This window comes from Dermacentor silvarum, chromosome 1, assembly GCF_013339745.2.
Source record: "Dermacentor silvarum isolate Dsil-2018 chromosome 1, BIME_Dsil_1.4, whole genome shotgun sequence".
NCBI lineage: Eukaryota > Metazoa > Arthropoda > Arachnida > Ixodida > Ixodidae > Dermacentor > Dermacentor silvarum.
In genome coordinates this window covers 104,603,173-104,622,146 of record NC_051154.1, presented here as the reverse complement: position 1 = coordinate 104,622,146, position 18,974 = coordinate 104,603,173, and the positions used below count along the sequence as shown (strand labels likewise).

The 18,974-nt window shown below is 43.9% G+C and overlaps 2 protein-coding genes across 5 annotated transcripts in view; one reads left to right on the top strand and one right to left on the bottom strand.

Annotated features, from left to right (window-relative positions):
* The window catches only part of LOC119434107 (zinc finger protein 64-like), a 64,116-nt gene extending 46,495 nt beyond the window's left edge, over positions 1-17,621 (bottom strand). The window contains exons 1-4 of one of the 2 annotated variants that reach the window (XM_037701435.2): positions 16,999-17,621; positions 15,197-15,414; positions 7,712-7,830; positions 820-997 (exon numbers count right to left, since the gene is read on the bottom strand). In XM_037701435.2, the coding sequence (XP_037557363.1) occupies positions 820-862 (43 nt within the window). In that variant the 5' untranslated portion in view covers positions 863-997; positions 7,712-7,830; positions 15,197-15,414; positions 16,999-17,621. The remainder of the gene's footprint in view (positions 1-819; positions 998-7,711; positions 7,831-15,196; positions 15,415-16,998) is intronic. The other variant, XM_037701428.2, reaches the window with a different exon arrangement.
* A 985-nt stretch (positions 17,622-18,606) lies between these two features.
* The window catches only part of LOC119434084 (solute carrier family 66 member 2), a 50,323-nt gene continuing 49,955 nt past the window's right edge, over positions 18,607-18,974 (top strand). The window contains exon 1 of one of the 3 annotated variants that reach the window (XM_037701409.2): positions 18,607-18,947. The gene's annotated coding sequence lies outside the window, so the exon portion shown is untranslated. The remainder of the gene's footprint in view (positions 18,948-18,974) is intronic. The other 2 variants (XM_037701401.2, XM_037701416.2) reach the window with 2 other exon arrangements.

Sequence of the window (18,974 nt, the reverse complement as noted above, 5' to 3'; positions counted from 1 at the left end):
TACTAAGTTATATGTCTTGTTGCACTCATCACAGCTATTGCAGTCAATGACTGCACCCATTTTCCCTATAACTAGCCTTCGTCCAGCAGTGGACATAAATATAGGCTGATGATGAAGATTATGAGCCACACACTGCTCAGTAAACACAATGTACTGCAGCTCTCAGCCAGTGGTGCTTACTGAGTACAACTGCTGCTAGCTATGGTTTCAGCTTCACACACAACCGCACAATCGCGCAGGCATGGTGATACTACCTACTTTCAGTAGTATGAAATGCCTGCTCTAGAGCACTTACAAGATTATTCAGATTATCCATTTATTAGTATTAAATTCAGGTAACATGCAAATTCCCATCTCTCACATGTTGCCACTCCTAGTAGAACATTGTGGAACAGCCATAATACCCAACTTTCTTGTTTTAGTGAGCAAGAAGAATAAGGGAAACTGAGGCGCTTGACCCTTAGTAACAACTACATGAAGCCAACAGATAGCAAACAAGAAAGTAGACATGGGAACAGCCACTGCCGTAGCTCAATTGGTAGAACAATGCATGTGTCACATTGTGGGTTTGGCTCCCACCAACAGCAAGTTGCCTTTTCTTACATTTTAAGTTTCCTTTTTATTTATTGTAATTATGCTTACTGCAAATATGGCCCTCACTTAAAGTTAATCCTGCATTTCAATTTAATAAAATGATTGATTTTCCCTACGCTTTTCTTGGATTGATTGTCTGTTGGCTTCATGTGGTTGTTTCTTGTTTTGAGGTTGTACAGACACAAAGTTGGGTGAAAATGACACTATCAGAATCAAAAGTGTTACAACACACTTGTTGCCAGGCCAGAAACAGGCATGTCCACAACATGCTGCAGCAGCGCTACTATCAGAGGCAGCAGCACTGGCAACGCAAGTGCTGTGCACCGTGGTTTGTAGCGTCCAAGGAACATCTCTGGACAGTGTGGCAGCCTGTGGAACAGCAGGGTTGGCTTCCTCAGCAGACCTGTATGCAGAAAGCACGGGCTAGCATACGGTGTCCCCTTACCCCACTCATTGCAACTTCAACATCATTATTAGCACACAGTAGGAGAACTAAAAGAATTTTGAAATTTTCTATAATTTCTTTTATAATTTTAGTTCGCCTGCGGAGCATCAGGTCAACGAGGAAGTGCTCAGCAGTTCCAAATTTAGGGGTGAGAGTGTACCCAGAAGACGATCGCGGGGATGCCAATCAGGGTGTGTCTCGGGCTTGTGCTTGCTTGCGAGAATACTTTGGGAGAGAAAAGTACGGTTTCGGGGGAAAGTAGCTATGGCACGCTAGCCATGTCTGCCATGTTCCCACCAGGGCAACGGTTCCCAGAAATCAATTGGGGCCATCATTACGTGTAAGCTGGGGATGAGGCACAGGAAGGCCTTTTGATCCCCACAACTTGTACCATATGTCAACAAACATTAATGCAAGATATCTTATGGGAGAACCAAGACTTTTACAGAGATTTCACTCCACAAAAGCTTTATTTGTACATCTATGGACATGTTTTAGGCAAGTTATGTTCAAGACAAGCTGAACCATCCCTATCTTGTCATTCCCATGATATCACAGCACCCTTTAAAATCTCATACAGATGATGGTGGTCAGATTTTTATTTAGTATTGTAAGAGACTCAATGAATAAAGAACTCCAAGATGTCACAGCTATTTGGGTTCAAGCTGCGGCTGAAAGCAATCCAATTGCAACACAGGCCTAAGTGACCTCACAGACTAACTCTGAAGCATGTCCTCACATGCGAGAAATGGTCAAGGTCAATTCGGCCAGTGGCAGCATGACTGAACAGCTGATGAAAGGTGCACCTTCAAAGCACCTGTAAGCTAAGCAAAACACCTGTAAGCGGCACCAACGCAGGACTTGGCTAATGCATAACTGCCTGAGTGGTTCAGTCATCAACAGGTGCACCATTATGGGGGTCACAGGTGCTACTTTGCTGCCTGCATCCCCTCCCCGTCCCCCACGTGCAATGGATATTGGAACCTTTTTCGGTACCACCGCGTCCGATGCACCCTATGCGTAAATAAGCTTCCTAAAAAATTATGTGAGTCATTTCACGAGCAGCTTATTTCGTTTCCTGCTATCATATGTTTTCCATGTCGCTCACATATAACATATTCCTTTATTACCTCGAACTTCTGCGTTTCAGCTGTCCGAAAAAGTACACTGCGGCTTGACTTTGCCAAAAGCTACCGAACCTGCCTAATTTATGAAGTTTTGTCAACCTCTTATTAACATGCTTTTCCAAGCTGAGAACAGCAAAGCTAGCTGGTGGTGCCAGGTGGACTTTGTCCTCTCACAAAGCGTGGCCCGCACATTTTCACAGTGAAAGGCTTCAGACAGCCTTGTTAATATAACATGAAACCGTGAGACATTCTGGCGCCTCATTCCTGATAACAACGCAGAAAAAGTGACAGAAACAGTGTGGCGCTGTTCACTACGTGCGATGCATGCAGCTCACAGCTCGGTCCGAGTGTTCTGTGCCGATTATTTGCACAGTCACAAAAAGAAGGTTGTTAAGAAAATAAAATTTTGTTGCATGAACGTTTTGGACGTTGCCTTCCTGTGGGAGACTGAGGATATTCGTGAGACCGATGAGGCCTGCCAGCACTGGTTTACATGCCTCAAAGAAATCCTGTCCTCATCTACTGAGACCTGTGATTGATGACTTGAACAGGTATGTCCTCCTTTCTTCTGATGTTTAACCATTGAAGCCAGTGGCGCACCGACGGGGGGGGATTCGGGGGTTGTAACCCCCCCCCCCCCTGAGGCCGACTTAACCCCCCCTTTTGTTTAACTCCTTTTCTTTCCTTACGCATTTGAATACTGCAACTAAGATGTAAGACGCGCAATCGTCTGCACACTCGCAAAAAGCCCATTTTTTGACAATTTCCAGTGAAGAAATCGAAATTAGTGCTGTTTAGATGGTATTGGTGAACTGTCAACCCCCCCCTGGCAGAGATCCTGGGTGCGCTACTGATTGAAGCCACCATCTTCCATTCACAAACGCAGTAGACGATCTTACAGAAAGAGAAAACGGGCCTAGATTGAAACCATCATGGTGACAATGATACGTTCAACATTAAGCACTGTATACGAAAGTGTCAGTACACCTAGGCCGTCTGTGATAGAATGTCTGGCATGTGCTGGCTGCAGCAAGCTTACAAGGTTTCAAGGTCCTATCACGTCCACGAGATTTTTTCTGCTACTGGGCCTGGAAAGAATGTCTGTGACAGTGTGAGTGGACTGGTTAAGCACCACACACCTGCACAACCGGAGGGAAGCGCCACTTCCATTTAATCGGCGCATGAGATGGTCTCTCAACTTATCAGCAACCTCAAGAATGTGGCCCTGCTTCGTGTGCCTGCTGCAGCCATCGAGAAGCATTGTCAGCAGAAGTCAGTGGAGTGGAAGTCAGTGCCACATGTTCCAAGAATTTAGTCATGCCGTGTGCAGATGTGTGCCCATGATCAGTCAAGCGGACATGTGCTGTTCGTTGCGAGGACTGCCGCGAGTCAGCTGATGGTGATTAAATCTTTTTAAGTAATAACTTCAAAGGACATTCAATAAATTTGTTCGAGCACCACAAGTAGGGTCAAGTTTGTTTTCCTTTACATTGCGTCCCAGGATACAAGTAAAAAACGCGTCACTGTTCTCACCACAAAAAAACAACAGTTAAGCCTTATTTTATTTGTGGCAACCATTGGCTTTTTTTTTTTTAAGAGCAAGTAAACGTTAACAAACCGGAACGAGTTCTCGGGGCACTAAAGCCAGCAAGCTCAACATCGGCCACTTTGGCCCATTATATTTTGTGAATAAAGCAAATGAGGAAACATAATATTGCACCCATGTTTTGCTTGACATAAGTGGACATCTAAAAATTTTTTTTTTCAATTGGGACCAGAGTTTGTTTTGAATTTTATTTTTTGAAATTGCGCTTTTTTTTTAAACTTGTTTATAGTATAACTATTTTTTCTTGTACTTCTTGTAGGTACACAATATTTTCCAAGAAGGTTGCAAAGGAAGCGTTCTATATTTGACACTCTTCATAAGTTTGTGTGAAATAGAAAATGCACAAAGGTACATCAAGTTACAGAAATTTTCTCATTTGGGCCATGTTCAGAATTTTTAAATATTTTTTTTTTCTTTTGAGGACAGCATAAAAAATGCATGCAAGTTATTTACATTTAAGCGTACTAAAACGAGCACAAAAGGCTTTTGACACAACTTTTTCAGTTTGCACTGAATTTAGCTGTGAAGTTGGAAAATATTGCAATACGCAGTAGTGGATGTCCCCGCCGTCACCTTAAAATAATTTTTTGGAGTGCTGGGAACACTTGTTAGGAAATAAATTTTCGTTTCCATGCCGTTTTAATATGTCTAAAGAACACATTAAAAAAACAGACAAAATAAAAATATCAAGTGGACATGCATGTTTGATCTCTCGTGGAATCACCCAAGTTTCAATGCCTTGATAAGCACTTTTTAGTTCAAGAAAATTATAGTGGTCTGAATGCCCTTCAGTGTTTTGGAGCAACCGTTAGAACAGATGCAATGTTTCTGCGAAAGCACACAGAGAGAAACAAAATTTAATTTAGTGTTCTCTTTAGTTTACATAACCATTTTCTCATAAGAACAAAATCAGTGATTCATCGCAGCATGCAACGTTGGCAATGGCAAGTTTCCACTAAAAACGACATGCTGCCAGTGTCGCTGCTCGAAACCATGCAAGTTAACAAACATTAACTCTTTCACTACCATGGGGAAAATAGGTGTTTTTTGTATGTTACGGCAGATGTTTTTTTTTTTTTTTTTGAAGGAACTACAGCACTCAATATTTAATGTAATAGATAAACAGAAAGCAAAATTAATGCACTTTCCATGCATAAAAGTTTTATTAACGAGATGTATGTCATAAAAAAGATATAAATTGTTAAAATCAAGATTGTGCGATAAAATTTAACAAAGTTTGTAAAGACATGCTTGTATCTACTAAGAAAAAAAGGTACGAAAATTATGAGACATACAAAATGTATTGTCATCTATTAGGCACTATGTCCAAAAAAATCAAAATTTTTCATTGAACAGGTATTCCGCTACAAAAATTCAACTGCAAGCACTACAGATGGGCGTGCCGGGCTGCGGCCGCCAATGTTCTGGGCTGGTTTGCGTCGTCGTCGTTTTCAGACTTAAAGTCCGATGACAAGTCAGCGTCCTCTGACTCACTGCTATTTGATATATCGATAAGATCAGCAGCCGCAGAGGCAGTGGAGTCGCGATATCTGCAATCTCCTGAAACGCGCGCGCCATTTTTCGGAGCCGGACATTTTTGCTTTCTGCTTTGACGATTGCGAAACTTCGGAGCGCATTTAAAAATCACCCCCTGGCAGGAAAAACGAACTGCTTGGAAAACAAAAATAGTTTCTCCTCTTTCACGGCCGATAGCGCAGTATGTCAGTGAGCGGCGCAGAAGGTCTCGAAAGCGGCACTTCAAACCATCGATAGAGCGCTAACAATGCTCAATGGGCGCGGTATGGGAAGAGTTAAAGGGACACTAAAGGGGAACAATCAGTTTAGGCTGATAAAATATTCTTTCAAAACTTGATTTTCTTCATTTTTGCGGTAATAAAATGATTATTAGAAAGAAAAATGGTTACAGTTCCATTTATTAAATTTCACACCAAAATCCCCGGACTGGTATGTCAGTGTGGCGTCATGGAGATCAAAGTACTTTTTTTGCATTGTGGTTGTAAAGTCAGCGTCCTCTGACTCACTGCTATTTGATGTATCGATAAGATCAGCAGCCGCAGAGGCAGTGGAGTCGCGATATCTGCAATCTCCTGAAACGCGCGCCATTTTCGGAGGCGGACATTTTTGCTTTCTGCTTTGACGATTGCGAAACTTCGGAGCGCATTTAAAAATCACCCCCTGGCAGGAAAAAACGAACTGCTTGGAAAACAAAAATAGTTTCTCTTCTTTCACGGCCGATAGCGCAGTATGTCAGTGAGCGGCGCAGAAGGTCTCGAAAGCGGCACTTCAAACCATCGATAGAGCGCTAACAATGCTCAATGGGCGCGGTATGGAAAGAGTTAAAGGGACACTAAAGGGGAACAATCAGTTTAGGCTGATAAAATATTCTTTCAAAACTTGATTTTCTTCATTTTTGCGGTAATAAAATGATTATTAGAAAGAAAAATGGTTACAGTTCCATTTATTAAATTTCACACCAAAATCCCCGGACTGGTATGTCAGTGTGGCGTCATGGAGATCAAAGTACTTTTTTTGCATTTTGGTTGTAAAGTCAGCGTCCTCTGACTCACTGCTATTTGATGTATCGATAAGATCAGCAGCCGCAGAGGCAGTGGAGTCGCGATATCTGCAATCTCCTGAAACGCGCGCGCCATTTTCGGAGCCGGACATTTTTGCTTTCTGCTTTGACGATTGCGAAACTTCGGAGCGCATTTAAAAATCACCCCCTGGCAGGAAAAAACGAACTGCTTGGAAAACAAAAATAGTTTCTCCTCTTTCACGGCCGATAGCGCAGTATGTCAGTGAGCGGCGCAGAAGGTCTCGAAAGCGGCACTTCAAACCATCGATAGAGCGCTAACAATGCTCAATGGGCGCGGTATGGAAAGAGTTAAAGGGACACTAAAGGGGAACAATCAGTTTAGGCTGATAAAATATTCTTTCAAAACTTGATTTTCTTCATTTTTGCGGTAATAAAATGATTATTAGAAAGAAAAATGGTTACAGTTCCATTTATTAAATTTCACACCAAAATCCCCGGACTGGTATGTCAGTGTGGCGTCATGGAGATCAAAGTACTTTTTTTGCATTTTGGTTGTAAAGTCAGCGTCCTCTGACTCACTGCTATTTGATGTATCGATAAGATCAGCAGCCGCAGAGGCAGTGGAGTCGCGATATCTGCAATCTCCCGAAACGCGCGCGCCATTTTTGGAGCCGGACATTTTTGCTTTCTGCTTTGACGATTGCGAAACTTCGGAGCGCATTTAAAATCACCCCCTGGCAGGAAAAAACGAACTGCTTGGAAAACAAAAATAGTTTCTCCTCTTTCACGGCCGATAGCGCAGTATGTCAGTGAGCGGCGCAGAAGGTCTCGAAAGCGGCACTTCAAACCATCGATAGAGCGCTAACGATGGCCAATGGGCGCGGTATGGAAAGAGTTAAAGGGACACTAAAGGGGAACAATCAGTTTAGGCTGATAAAATATTCTTTCAAAACTTGATTTTCTTCATTTTTGCGGTAATAAAATGATTATTAGAAAGAAAAATGGTTACAGTTCCATTTATTAAATTTCACACCAAAATCCCAGGACTGGTATGTCAGTGTGGCATCATGGAGATCAAAGTACTTTTTTTGCATTTTGGTTGTTGTGACTCAGTAAAAGTTCTGGAAATTTGCCATGTTCAGTCTTTGGCTCTTCTAGAATACAATGTAGTCCCATTTTGCTAACAAACAATTCACTAGGCCCGAACAGTCACTGTCAAAACCCATGACGTCACGACAAGCTGGTGTGGGAACTTCAAGGCGGCGTTGCGACCTGTCTTTTGTTTTTGTGTCTTTTCTGGCTTACTAAGCCGCTTCTGAAGGCAAGCCCTCCTCATTGCTTGTGGACTACGCTGTCGCAGTACATGATCACTCAGGCATTACCTCAAATTACTTGGTGTATGAGCTGCAGCAGCATGAAGCTCCAGTGCCGTCTCAGCTGGTTCTCTGCCACTTTCTTGTTGGCAGGGCTGCGAGCCACATGGCTGGTTTCGCTGGATGTCCTGAAATAATACCACCCAAGCGAGTAAGGCAGCTATTTTTGTTATCAACATGAAGCTTACCGGAATACATATGAGGAATTGAGAATAGGATCTTAATGTTAAAAGGACCATTCAATGCAAATTAGGAACAGTTGTTGGGCTAAGTGTTTTTCGAGAGCTAAAATTTGCATGTTTGCAAATTTACAGCACATGACTGTTACTAACATGCTCATTTACATAAAATGCACATGTTAATGACAGTCAGGTGCTAATGCAGTTTAATTAATAGACAGACCCATATGACATTATAACTGATTTCCTGATTTGTCTCATTCACTGCACAGTAAGGGTTTTGACTCTGGTAGCCTCAATGCCTTGAAGCATCATACAAGGGCTTATTGGCCTGGAGCCTGCTCCTAAGATATCATACTAGATGATGCCTGTGGCTTTATGGACTTTCCCCATCCATCACCACGGCTGCGAGTGATGTTCGATAACACTTTCAAGGTTAGGTTATGCATACATAAACAGGGACATTATGCATACATGAACACACTATACGTGGTTCAGCCAGTGCCCGCCAAGTGGAGGCTCTGCTCGATCTCGCAGGTAATAAGGTCAGGCATAAAACTGACGGCGCAGGGCACATGTACAGGTCAAAGTACAGGAGGGTGGGCAGGTAGGGGAGCGGTGTTGCAGGTGCAGTGCGAAGCCGGACGACAATGAAAACGACGGCTGCGTATTCCCATGCTTAATCTTTTCTATTTTTATGCACTTGTGCAATGTACGTGGTGCACTGCATCGGTGTTGCTGCCGTCGCAGTGACTTCATCAATGTTTCTTTTGTTAGGTCGGCAAAATAAATGGAAGTAACTCAGACTCAATCCCAATATAGAGAAAGAGAGAGAGGAAAAGGACAAAAGAAAAGCAGGGAGGTTAACCCGGACTGAGCCCCGGTTGACTACCCTGCACTGGGGGAAGGGAGAAGGGGATGGAAAGATTAAACTATATTTTCAGCTTAGGGCCGCACTCAGACTCAGTCTCACCAAAATTCTACTCAGCCGGGCTCACTCAAACTCATGGGTCACTCTGAGTCTGAGTGAGTCGACTCATAGGTGAGTTTGCCGATCTATGCTTATGAGTGTGGATCAAAGAAGGAAAGAGATACACGGAAAAAACATGAGCATGTAATCATATCAAAAGGAAAAGAAATGGAGCCATAACGAAACACAGATTGCTATGGGGGTACAACAATCATGAAGGATGAGGTGTGCATAAAAAGGTAATGGTTCCTAGGCTAACATTTGGTAACTCTACTCGGAGCTTACTTAAAATCTGAAGTGCAATCAGGTGTTGAGATAAACCAAAAGGCATAGGAAGCTTAGCATTGGGTGCACATGGAAAATCACAAGTGACTTAATACAAGGAGACACAGGATGAGCATCCTTCGAAGTTCTGACAGCTCAGAGCAAAATCTGTTTCGAGGAATGACTCAAAAATATGAACAAAAATACATGGGTGGCCAGGGTCTGTTTCAAGTTTATTTCAGTTTATGAAAACACTATTACATGAATAGAATATGCAGAAGAAGCTCCCAAGGTCAGGAGACCGTACTGGGACCCTCTATACATCATTGATAGAAGCAAAAAACAAAAATGCGAAAGGACCCTAATCCATGATTTAGGTGTCTGTTAGTGGCACTCGCACCTTGGCGTTTGTGTACCCTGGTGTAGGGTGGGAAACCGAACTCGGAGCAGCGAGTGAACGGAACTGGTGGGAAACCGCCACGCACAGAGGAGCGGGCGAGGGAGCAAAGGAGGGCGCGATGAGTAGCCCCCTAGCAGATGGCACACGAAGCGCACCTTACGCGCCCCTCCGCCGCTGACGTGAGAGCATGTAACGAGCACCGGCACGCAGCTGGCACGTGCGAGCGACGAAGCAGGTGCGCGCTGGGTGAGGAGAAGCGAGGGAGGAGGGAGTGACGTCACCCCTCTGCTGTGTTAGGCAGGCGTTCATTTTGTGTCAGGTGTGTAAATAGCTTGTTTTTATTTTAATTAGTAATGAGCGGGTACCCTTGGTTTAAGTGTGACGTCGCTGATGACGTCACTTCTGGTCTTGGAGTCTCACGGGAAACTCTACTGATGCGGTGGGTGTCTAAAGTGTACGATTGTGTGCTTTGGTACAGTGAAAGCTCGATGATACGAATCTCACGGGGTCACGAAAAATATTCGTATTAGCCGAAATTCGTATCATCGAAACACAATTAAAACTACAGTCGAATCTCGATAATTCGAACTCGAAGGGGCCCGGAAATTTGTTCGAATTAAAAGGACGTATTTTTGAAGTATTCGTGCACCATAGCACGATGCACGAACAGTGCGAGTCCTGAAATATCGCGGCGCGCAAGCGCATAGCAAGCGCGGGCCACGAAACTGCCCACGCCGGCTAACGGTCGCTTCCCGATAACGGCAGAAAACGAAGCTTCAGGGAGCGGGCGGCGCCGGCACACGGGTGCGCGCGGAGACCGTCGAAGTTGAGGGAGGAGGGCGGCATGGAAGCGGATTTGGCCGCGTCAACTCCGCCGCTTCGGTGGCTCCCCTCGCCCTCCCTCTCAACTCCCTCGTAGCACTCTCACCTTCGACTCCGTGCGCACATCTGCACATCTCCGTGCGCGCCCGCCGCCGTGCTGGCGCCAGCTTATTTTAGCCGCTCCCTGAAGTTTCTTTTTCTGCCGTTATCGGGAAGCGAGCGTTTGCGGGCGTGAGCAGTTTCGTTGGCCCGACTGCGCGTCCGCCGCTGCTTCCCTCTGCGCTGCGGCAGGGCAAGGTCAACATGTGACTAGAAAATAGAGAAGGGTTTACTGCCATTTTATCCGCGTGGCTGAGACGTCGGCACTAGTGTGTGCTAGAATACGGTTGTCTAGAACACTCTAGTCGGCACGTACACGCTTGTTCCGATGCGATGCAGAAACGGCGACCTTGCAATTTGAGAGAGGGTGAAATTTCCGCCGCGGGTTCTTTTTTATTTTTTTTCCCCGTTCCTTCGCGCGCGGCATTGAGGGGTCTCTCCTGAGCTTTTGCAATACGGCGGTGTCGGAGCAATGCCGGTCAGAGGCGCCGCCGCGTGATTTGGCGCGCTGCTAAGAGCATTGTCGGTGCGCGGTATGTTCGAAATAAGCGTGTTCGTATTAACGAGATTCGACTATAGCTAAATTAAAGAGTCAGAGATGAACTCACTCAGGCACATGTACGTAAAAAGCATTTACTTCTTGAAGAAAAAGTCTCTAATGTCCTTCTATCTCGGTAGACAATCCTATCTCGGTAGACATAGCTCGCTGCGACTAGGTAAAATGGCGCAAACACAAAGAACGCGGCCCGAAGCACAGCAGCCACTCCGTCCGATGGGCGGCCGCCGAAAAGGAGGAAAAGTACAAAAGCGCCACCGCTTCAAACTCTTCGCGCCCAGTCGCGGAGTCCGCGCTGTCCGGCGCCGCGTCCGCACCAAAAGATAACGGGAGAAAGCGCGTGACTGCGCGCTGTTCTCTTTCGCAGCCGTCAGTGGGGCGGTGTTTATTCGTATCACCCGACGCAGGCCGAAAATCGATTCGTAACAACCGTTCTCTAGCACGTTGCAATGTAATGGGGCTCGGCCGGGACCACAGAAAAATTCGTATCATCCGGAAATTCGTATTAGCCGTGATCGTATCATCGAGCTTTTACTGTATATGGCAATTAGACCTTTCTTAATTGTTTCTAATTATTCCTGACACTTAATTAGCTCTTTACTGTAATAAACCTGTGCTCTGATGTCATATCAACTAATAAGTAAAACCATCGATATCTAACTGATTTTATTTTTTTATGATTTATTTTAAATTTCATCCTACCTCTGTGACAAATCGGAAGTTGGTCCCTAACCGGAAGTGGCAAGAAACAAGAGTGTCATTCGGTGCTCGTGCCACTAAAAAGTGCAGAAAGAATGATGATTCGCAGTGGAAAAAGAACAACCACTAAGTATATTACCGAAATGTTCTGGCAGGAACCAAGAAGACCATGTTAAAAAAACAGTAAGGAATGCAGAGGCAATATACTGAATAGGCATGATGAAGGGGATGCCAGTTATGGAACTGTATCAAAAGGCAAAGAGTGAAATCAGAAAGGAGATGTTTTATGATAATTCAAAGGGCAGTGCCCAACTGTTTGAAGCCAGATGAGGGTGTCCAAGTATGCGAAGTCAGGGGTGAAAAATTTCCAAGGACAATAATTCAAGCAGAATATGTGGAAAAGGTACAGAAACTTTTGAGCACATTTTGTTTGAATGTCACAATATCCATCCAGCAATAAATGCGTATGTAGTTGCCCTGTACGCGGCCTCTGATTCTAAGGATAGCAGGGGAAATGTAAATGGAGCTGTGCTGCAGACTACTGAAAGCGGCAGGGAGACTGGTGGTGCAAAGGAAAGGAGAACACACAATGAAGCAAACTTTGTACTATTTTAAATGAAAAGAAGCACACGTACCACCACCCTATTTCAAAGGGTATGCTCATATCACTGTAATCACCATCCAATAATTGTCTTCCACTTTCATTCCTCTATTATTTTAATTTTAAAAACATGAACATCATCGTGAATATAGCACTAACCCATAATTAACTTTTAACTTTACAGTTCCTAAAAGGTAAATGTTTATTTACCCATTACTTTCCTTAGCTTTATTGTTTTGACTTCATATAATTGTGCATGTTGCACTCTTTTTCCACCAGTGTTTCAATTACTGAAATATAGTAATGAAACAACACTTTCAGAAGCCAGGCCATTTAACAGGTTTGCCTGAAAGCCATACAGACCAAAATTATAGGTGAAGTTTTAGTTCATGGTTTGTTTGTTCATTTTGGTCAAATGCTTATCTTAGGCCCATGAATTGAAGATAAAGAGGAAGAAAAACTGCACTCACTTCAAAACCAGACAATCTAACAAATGTTTCCCATGTAAATCTAATTTTCTGCAGCCCTTTCAAGGGCAAAATGTGAATAAATGTTTAAACAACAACAAATGTCACATTGGTAGAAACAGATGGTTCAAAAGCTCGGACTGTGCCTTGGTTGCTATGGTATCTGATATGTGGTTCCTTAGAAATTTACTGCTTGGGCAAAGCAGGATACCGGCAACAATTTCCAGTGGGTATACAGTCGAACCCGGATATATCGAATCTGAAGCGAATCGCAAAAAAGTTCAATATATAGGTAATTCGATATATAAAATAAAAATTTTATACAAAATTTTTCAAGGCGATTTTACTGCTGTTTGTTATACAAAATAATTCGTTATGTGTGGGTTTGATATATTCTGGTTCGACTATACTACCTTTTATTCTTTATAATAATTATGGGAACAATGTAATCTTAGTGACGTAAACTGTGCTTCTTTTATTAGCTACAAGCACTAATTTTAGATGAGCAATCGTCTCACAGTGTAAGCTTGCTTCACACCTGAAAACAAGTGCAACCATTTTTGTTCCCCTATTAAGAATAACAAGATTATCACTATTTTAACCATTCTCTTTAATTAGCTCAACAGTTCAATTACAGAAAAGTGTTGATTTTCCACATGCTTTTCTTGTCCTGTCTGTTGGCTTCATATGGTTGTTATCTGATGTCATGATGCTGTACTATCAACAGTTAGAGAGGGGAAGTGAAGATAGGGGCTGGGGCAGGAAGGGGACTATTGCTACACACTACATCTCCTCTCTGTCATGCCATCTTGCTTTCTACCCATGCTCCACCCTGTAGCTCACTGCCTCCTTCACCCCTAAACAACACTATCCGCCAGGAACTTCTGGTACTCTTGTGCTGCGTGTGAACGACAGCATGAACAACTGGCAAGGTCACCTCTGCATGCTCTACTCAAATCAATGCAGAACTTTAAGCTCATTTGGACAGCTCACAGATGGGCCATTGTAATGCCAAAGCAGTAACTTTTTTCCCTGTAAGTTTGTCGGCCATGTCTCTTAGCAAAAAAGATCAGCACTGAATTCATGTGATATTGACACTGGGAACAGCTCTTCATTTCAACCTGCTGGTTTTTATCCAGTGCGGAGATCAGTGGCTGCACGTTTTAGCTTAAAGCTTTTTCTCATGCAGCAGTAGAGAAACCATATGGAAACCATTACTTTTATAACGTGAAAATTTACAGTAGCACCAATTGTGATATATCATCAGACCATACACTGAAATTATGGTGCCGATGAAATGTCTGACACTAATAAGCATGTTGTTTTCTTAACCGACATTTTAAAATCTGCACAGAAAGGTTGCACAAAATGAGAAGTGACACTGTAGCAGCCTGTTACATGCTGCAGGCTTTTGTAGAGGCTGCAACTGCAGTTTTACAATTATTTTTTTTTGTGCCAAAGAAGCATTCATTCCCTACTTCTCAGTTACTGCAGTGTGTTACCGTTACTGCTTTAAGCCATTAGTGTTGTCGATATCTATAAAACGTTATGAGAGTTCTCGGAGTGAAAAAGTCTGCTTAAAAATTTCTTGACCCTTTCCAATGTAAACGTAGGTTTAGGTGCTATAAATAAGCTTTTCATTACACAGAAAGAAAGGGAACCTTAATAAATCGGTTGTCACTTCCCTCTGGGGAACAAATACTCAAATGTCCCTGCGCTTCAAGTTGTTGATTAATTGAGCCTCGCTCTATGATCTGCTAGCCTCCTAGTTAGCTCAGATCGTAGAGAGACTGCCCCAAGAAGGAGTTAGTCCTAGGTTCAAACCACAGGCCAGGGCAAATTTTTCTTGAGCTGCGAAGCTTTTTTTCTGAGGAACCCATACGAGTTTCCTTTGTAGCTTCATGCTACAGTTGGGCGGATGAGAATTTTTTCTCTCATGAACAGTCCTTCACCTTGCGAGCTTCTGCAGAACTGATTTGCAACAAATAAATGGATCCCAACAGAATGTCAAGTACTCATCCTGCTTCAGCGGCAACTTATACATAGACACCATTGCATTAGCTGCATCTGGCTGTACATGACAATAGAAATGCTGCTCAGGATGCTATTATGTGAGCTGAATATATATAGATGCAATTTTTTTCTTCTTGTCATTACCTGCATGAGCTCACATGCAAAGTTTCCCTTGGCATGTTGCATTTTCTAGTGAAGCCAGAAATAAACAAGATGAATGTGGATGTAACATACCACCAGTATGGCAACTGCTCTGACCTATCAATAGCATGGCTAATGGAAATAAGCAGGTGATGACCAGTATCACATCAAACACAATAGTGCACATCCAACTCCTTCTGTCTTTGCTCTTGTGCGACGATAGACTGCAAAGGCATACGGGGAATTGCTCAATGATGCACCGAAGAACTGCAATGCATTTTACCAGGTTGGAGTGGAACTGGCCCAAGTTTTTTGCCACATTGCTTGATGAGGTGTGGTGGCAGGTCAGAGGAAGCACAGGTTCAACATTTTGGGACACTTCTTCTTGTTGCCTGTGTGCCAGAAAGCTCTCAATGTTTGAGAAGCTGGCATGGCACTTTCCACATATGTGGACATCACCGGAGTCTTCTGATGTCAATGGCATGGTGACAAGTCCTGCTCCTGCAAGCACAATCATCAAGTTAAAAAACAATTCTAAGCTAGTCATTTCATGCAGCAAGGCATTCCTATATGCCCTGTTTAGGTGCTGCTATAAACATGCATCATACAGATGGCACAAAATGTAAACAGAATCTGCTGCCTTGAAATGCAAGTATAGTTCAGTAGACGTATGTAAAGCTTCTCAGCAAATCTTTCATGTGACAACAATGTCAAGCAGCACGTATACTTGGGCTAGGTGGTAAGGTATGATTTCAATAAGACAGAAAGACAGACTAACTACAGTTGAAACTCGATTTAACAAAGTCATGACCTTGCTCAAATTATTTTGTTAAATCTGGAAGTTCGTAAAATCGAGAAAGAAATTTTTCGGTCCTTCGAAATCTAAAATTTTTATGTAGCGACACCCAAAAGCTACCGTGGCAGTGTATTTGCATTTCTTGCATCCACTTGTGACGGCACGAATTATGTCCGCCTTTTCCTCGAGGTTGAGCACTTTCCTTTTCTTCTTGGGAGGCTTCAACTACGACAGGCTGCCGATATGAAAAGACGTGAACAAATACAGTGATTGTGCGAGCAGGCCGAGCAAGAAAGTTGATCGGTGCTATCTGTCGCATAAACCATGAAATAAAGCAACCACCGTCGCCCCTAGTGCCATCTGTACATAAGAGCACTACTGACTGCTAAGTCCATTTTCCGTGCATGGGCGCGGCGTGCAGCCTTGTCAAAATAAAGCTTGGGCTGTGACAAGGGCACCTAGATGTTTTTAGAGCGCACACTCACAAGAAAAACCCATCTGTGTCAAAATTAGAATGAAATCGCCGCTTTTTTTACCCATTTACTTCAGGAAAAGCTGCGTTAAATTGGGTTTGGTAACCAAGTTAGTTTCGTTAATTTGGGTTGATGACAACATTGAACCCTATGGGTACCACCTGTCGGGGAATGGAAATTTCTTCATTAGATCAGGAACTTCGTAAAATAGGGTTTTGTTAGATCGAGTTTTAGCTGTACGACAATGAAAGCGAAGAGAAAAGCGCTTACTTGCGATTGGTTTTATTTCTTTTGGAATGAAAGCATGTATCTGATACATGTGCACGGGAATGCAAGTAGTGAAAAGCAATGTATACAATATCTACAGTGCCAGTTATAGTAAATTAGTCAACAGAATCTTCTACCTTGACATAACTGCATTAATGCATGATGCACGTGCACAGTACAGTATAAATGTCATATCTACATTGAGTCAACCTTGTGGATGGCAACAGCTGCTCTAAATAGACGATAATCATCTCATCCATCTAGAGAAAAATTGTATGTGAAGCTGCAGTGCACTTAAGCTAAATCAACGACAGAAGTATTACTAATACACCTTGACTTTTTCTTCGTGTCGCTGGAAAGGCACTACTAGAATGCTATCGCATCAAATCATTGAACACCTGTACTTTTCGACAACACTCATAACATAATGGCATAGCATAACATAACTTCTGTAACATAAAATGTGTATTGTGCAATGTAGAGATAACGGAGTACGAATATGAATAGCGATGACGAGAGTTCAACAATGATCCTCTCGAGCTTATTTACCTGATGTGTCAATCATGCCGTTTCAGCGCAGCTTCAATGATATGACAATCATGTTGCTTCAGAGAAGTATCAACGTAGTGACAATTAAGAATCCTGGTTTTTGCTGTGGCCAGGGCAACAGAAACGTCGCTGGCTGTATCATATTTTCGTCTGCAGAAGCGACGTGCGGTACTAAAGGCATATCTTCATCTGCAAAGAACTTGACCTGCAAGCTTGACGAAAGGGCTACACAGCAAAGTCGCTGCCAGACACTTCGCTCGTCTTGAGCTGGTTTCCTACACTACGCTTAATGAACTTTCCCTGCGCTATCGCTGGCTGCACTGCAACGTAGCAAGCGGACCGAGGCAGACAGAAGCAAGCCAAGGAACCAAGGTGACAATCACGGGTTCCACGCTCTTCCACAGGAACAGAGAACTAGGCCGGTATTTTGTAGCGATGCCTGGTCAGTGGTCAGAGCGACGGTCCACTCACGTTATCAACGGGATCAGCCGGCCATGAGCGGTGGATGATAAGACTAGTATAGAATAAAGCATAACACATCGCTACAAAATACCGGCCCTACGCAGACACAGGCATAACACAACCGTAACCACGGTGCCGACAACCCATGCCTACAACCACTTTTCTCTATGCTACAACCTGGCTACCAACCAACCCCAGTATAAAGAACCAACTTTCAACCAGCGCCTCCTCTTCCAACGCCACAAAGGGGAGGGGGAGGGAGAGAGAGAGAGAGAGAAAGCGTGACGACATGACGAAGAGTCAAATCACGTGATCTCTCTTGCGCGGCTTGCGCGCTTGCGGTGCGGTTTTGGTTTCGGAAATACGGACTTGGCCGCTCTAGTACAGGGAACTATAGAAAGGGATACTGTAGCAATAACATGACACTAGCCGGACCATAGCCTCCTTTATGGCCGCACGAACGTATACGCGTGCGGGATAGAGATCGTGATCGCAGGTAGGTGAAGGGCTATATTTTTTCCTACACTGGGTACAGTTACACGAGTGCAGCTAGTATAGGAAGTCGTCATTTTTTTACTTGGTGTAGAAACGTGTAGCTCCGCCTACCTACACTTTCTACACTGTGGTTTCGATGACACGGGGAAAGTTGATTAAGCGTAGTGAAAACAAGCAAGATGACATTGCAAACGCATGGCGCATTTTGTCTGCGACTGTCGGTGCGATAGTGAATATTCGCTGCAAGGACGGCAATGACGTGCTGGCCTGACCACGTGTCACAGAGAAAGGTGAGCTAATCTTGCAAGATAATAATATCTTAGTCACGGATGGTGCGGGCTGTTTCAGATTCCGCGCTGTTTGACAGGTTGTCTTCGTGCATTGCACATTCGCGATGTATTTCGCTGCAGTTTGTCTAGATTTGTTGATGAAAGGAAACTCGTACGTACATAGGCGCGTTTAGTTTCAGGCAACGGCATATACGCAACCAGTAAGTGCGAAGTGAGGCGAAGTGCGGAGTCGGGCGCTTTTCGTCTGCTGATGCAGAAGACGCATTCTGCTTTGATTGGCTACAGCTCAGCGAGCCAAGTGCGCCACAGCCTCCTAGGCTGTGCAAGTGCAGCACACGACGTCATAGTCTCTGCGCAGCACTACCGGCACTACACTCGTCTACACGAGCCTGCACGAAGTGTAGGTAAAAAAAAAAAAAAAGTAGCCCTATAAGCATAGTGACGCCGTAACGGAGGGCTCGGATTAATTTTGTTCGCTAGCTCCATCCTGACACGCATAGCCAGGCCCGGCCATGCCAGGCCATCTGGCCACGACGTGAAAATTAGCGGACGTTCATATTAACCGTCGAAACAGTGCAAACGTTCTTTCGTCCATTTCCGAAGCGAAAGGAAGCGCGGCGAAAAGTGAACCGGAGCGACGGGAGATCTGTAGAGCCCGCTTAGTCAGCAATGACATCAATGCAGCGGAGTCAGTTGTCAAATGTAAGTCAAGTGTGCACCTTGTTCTGA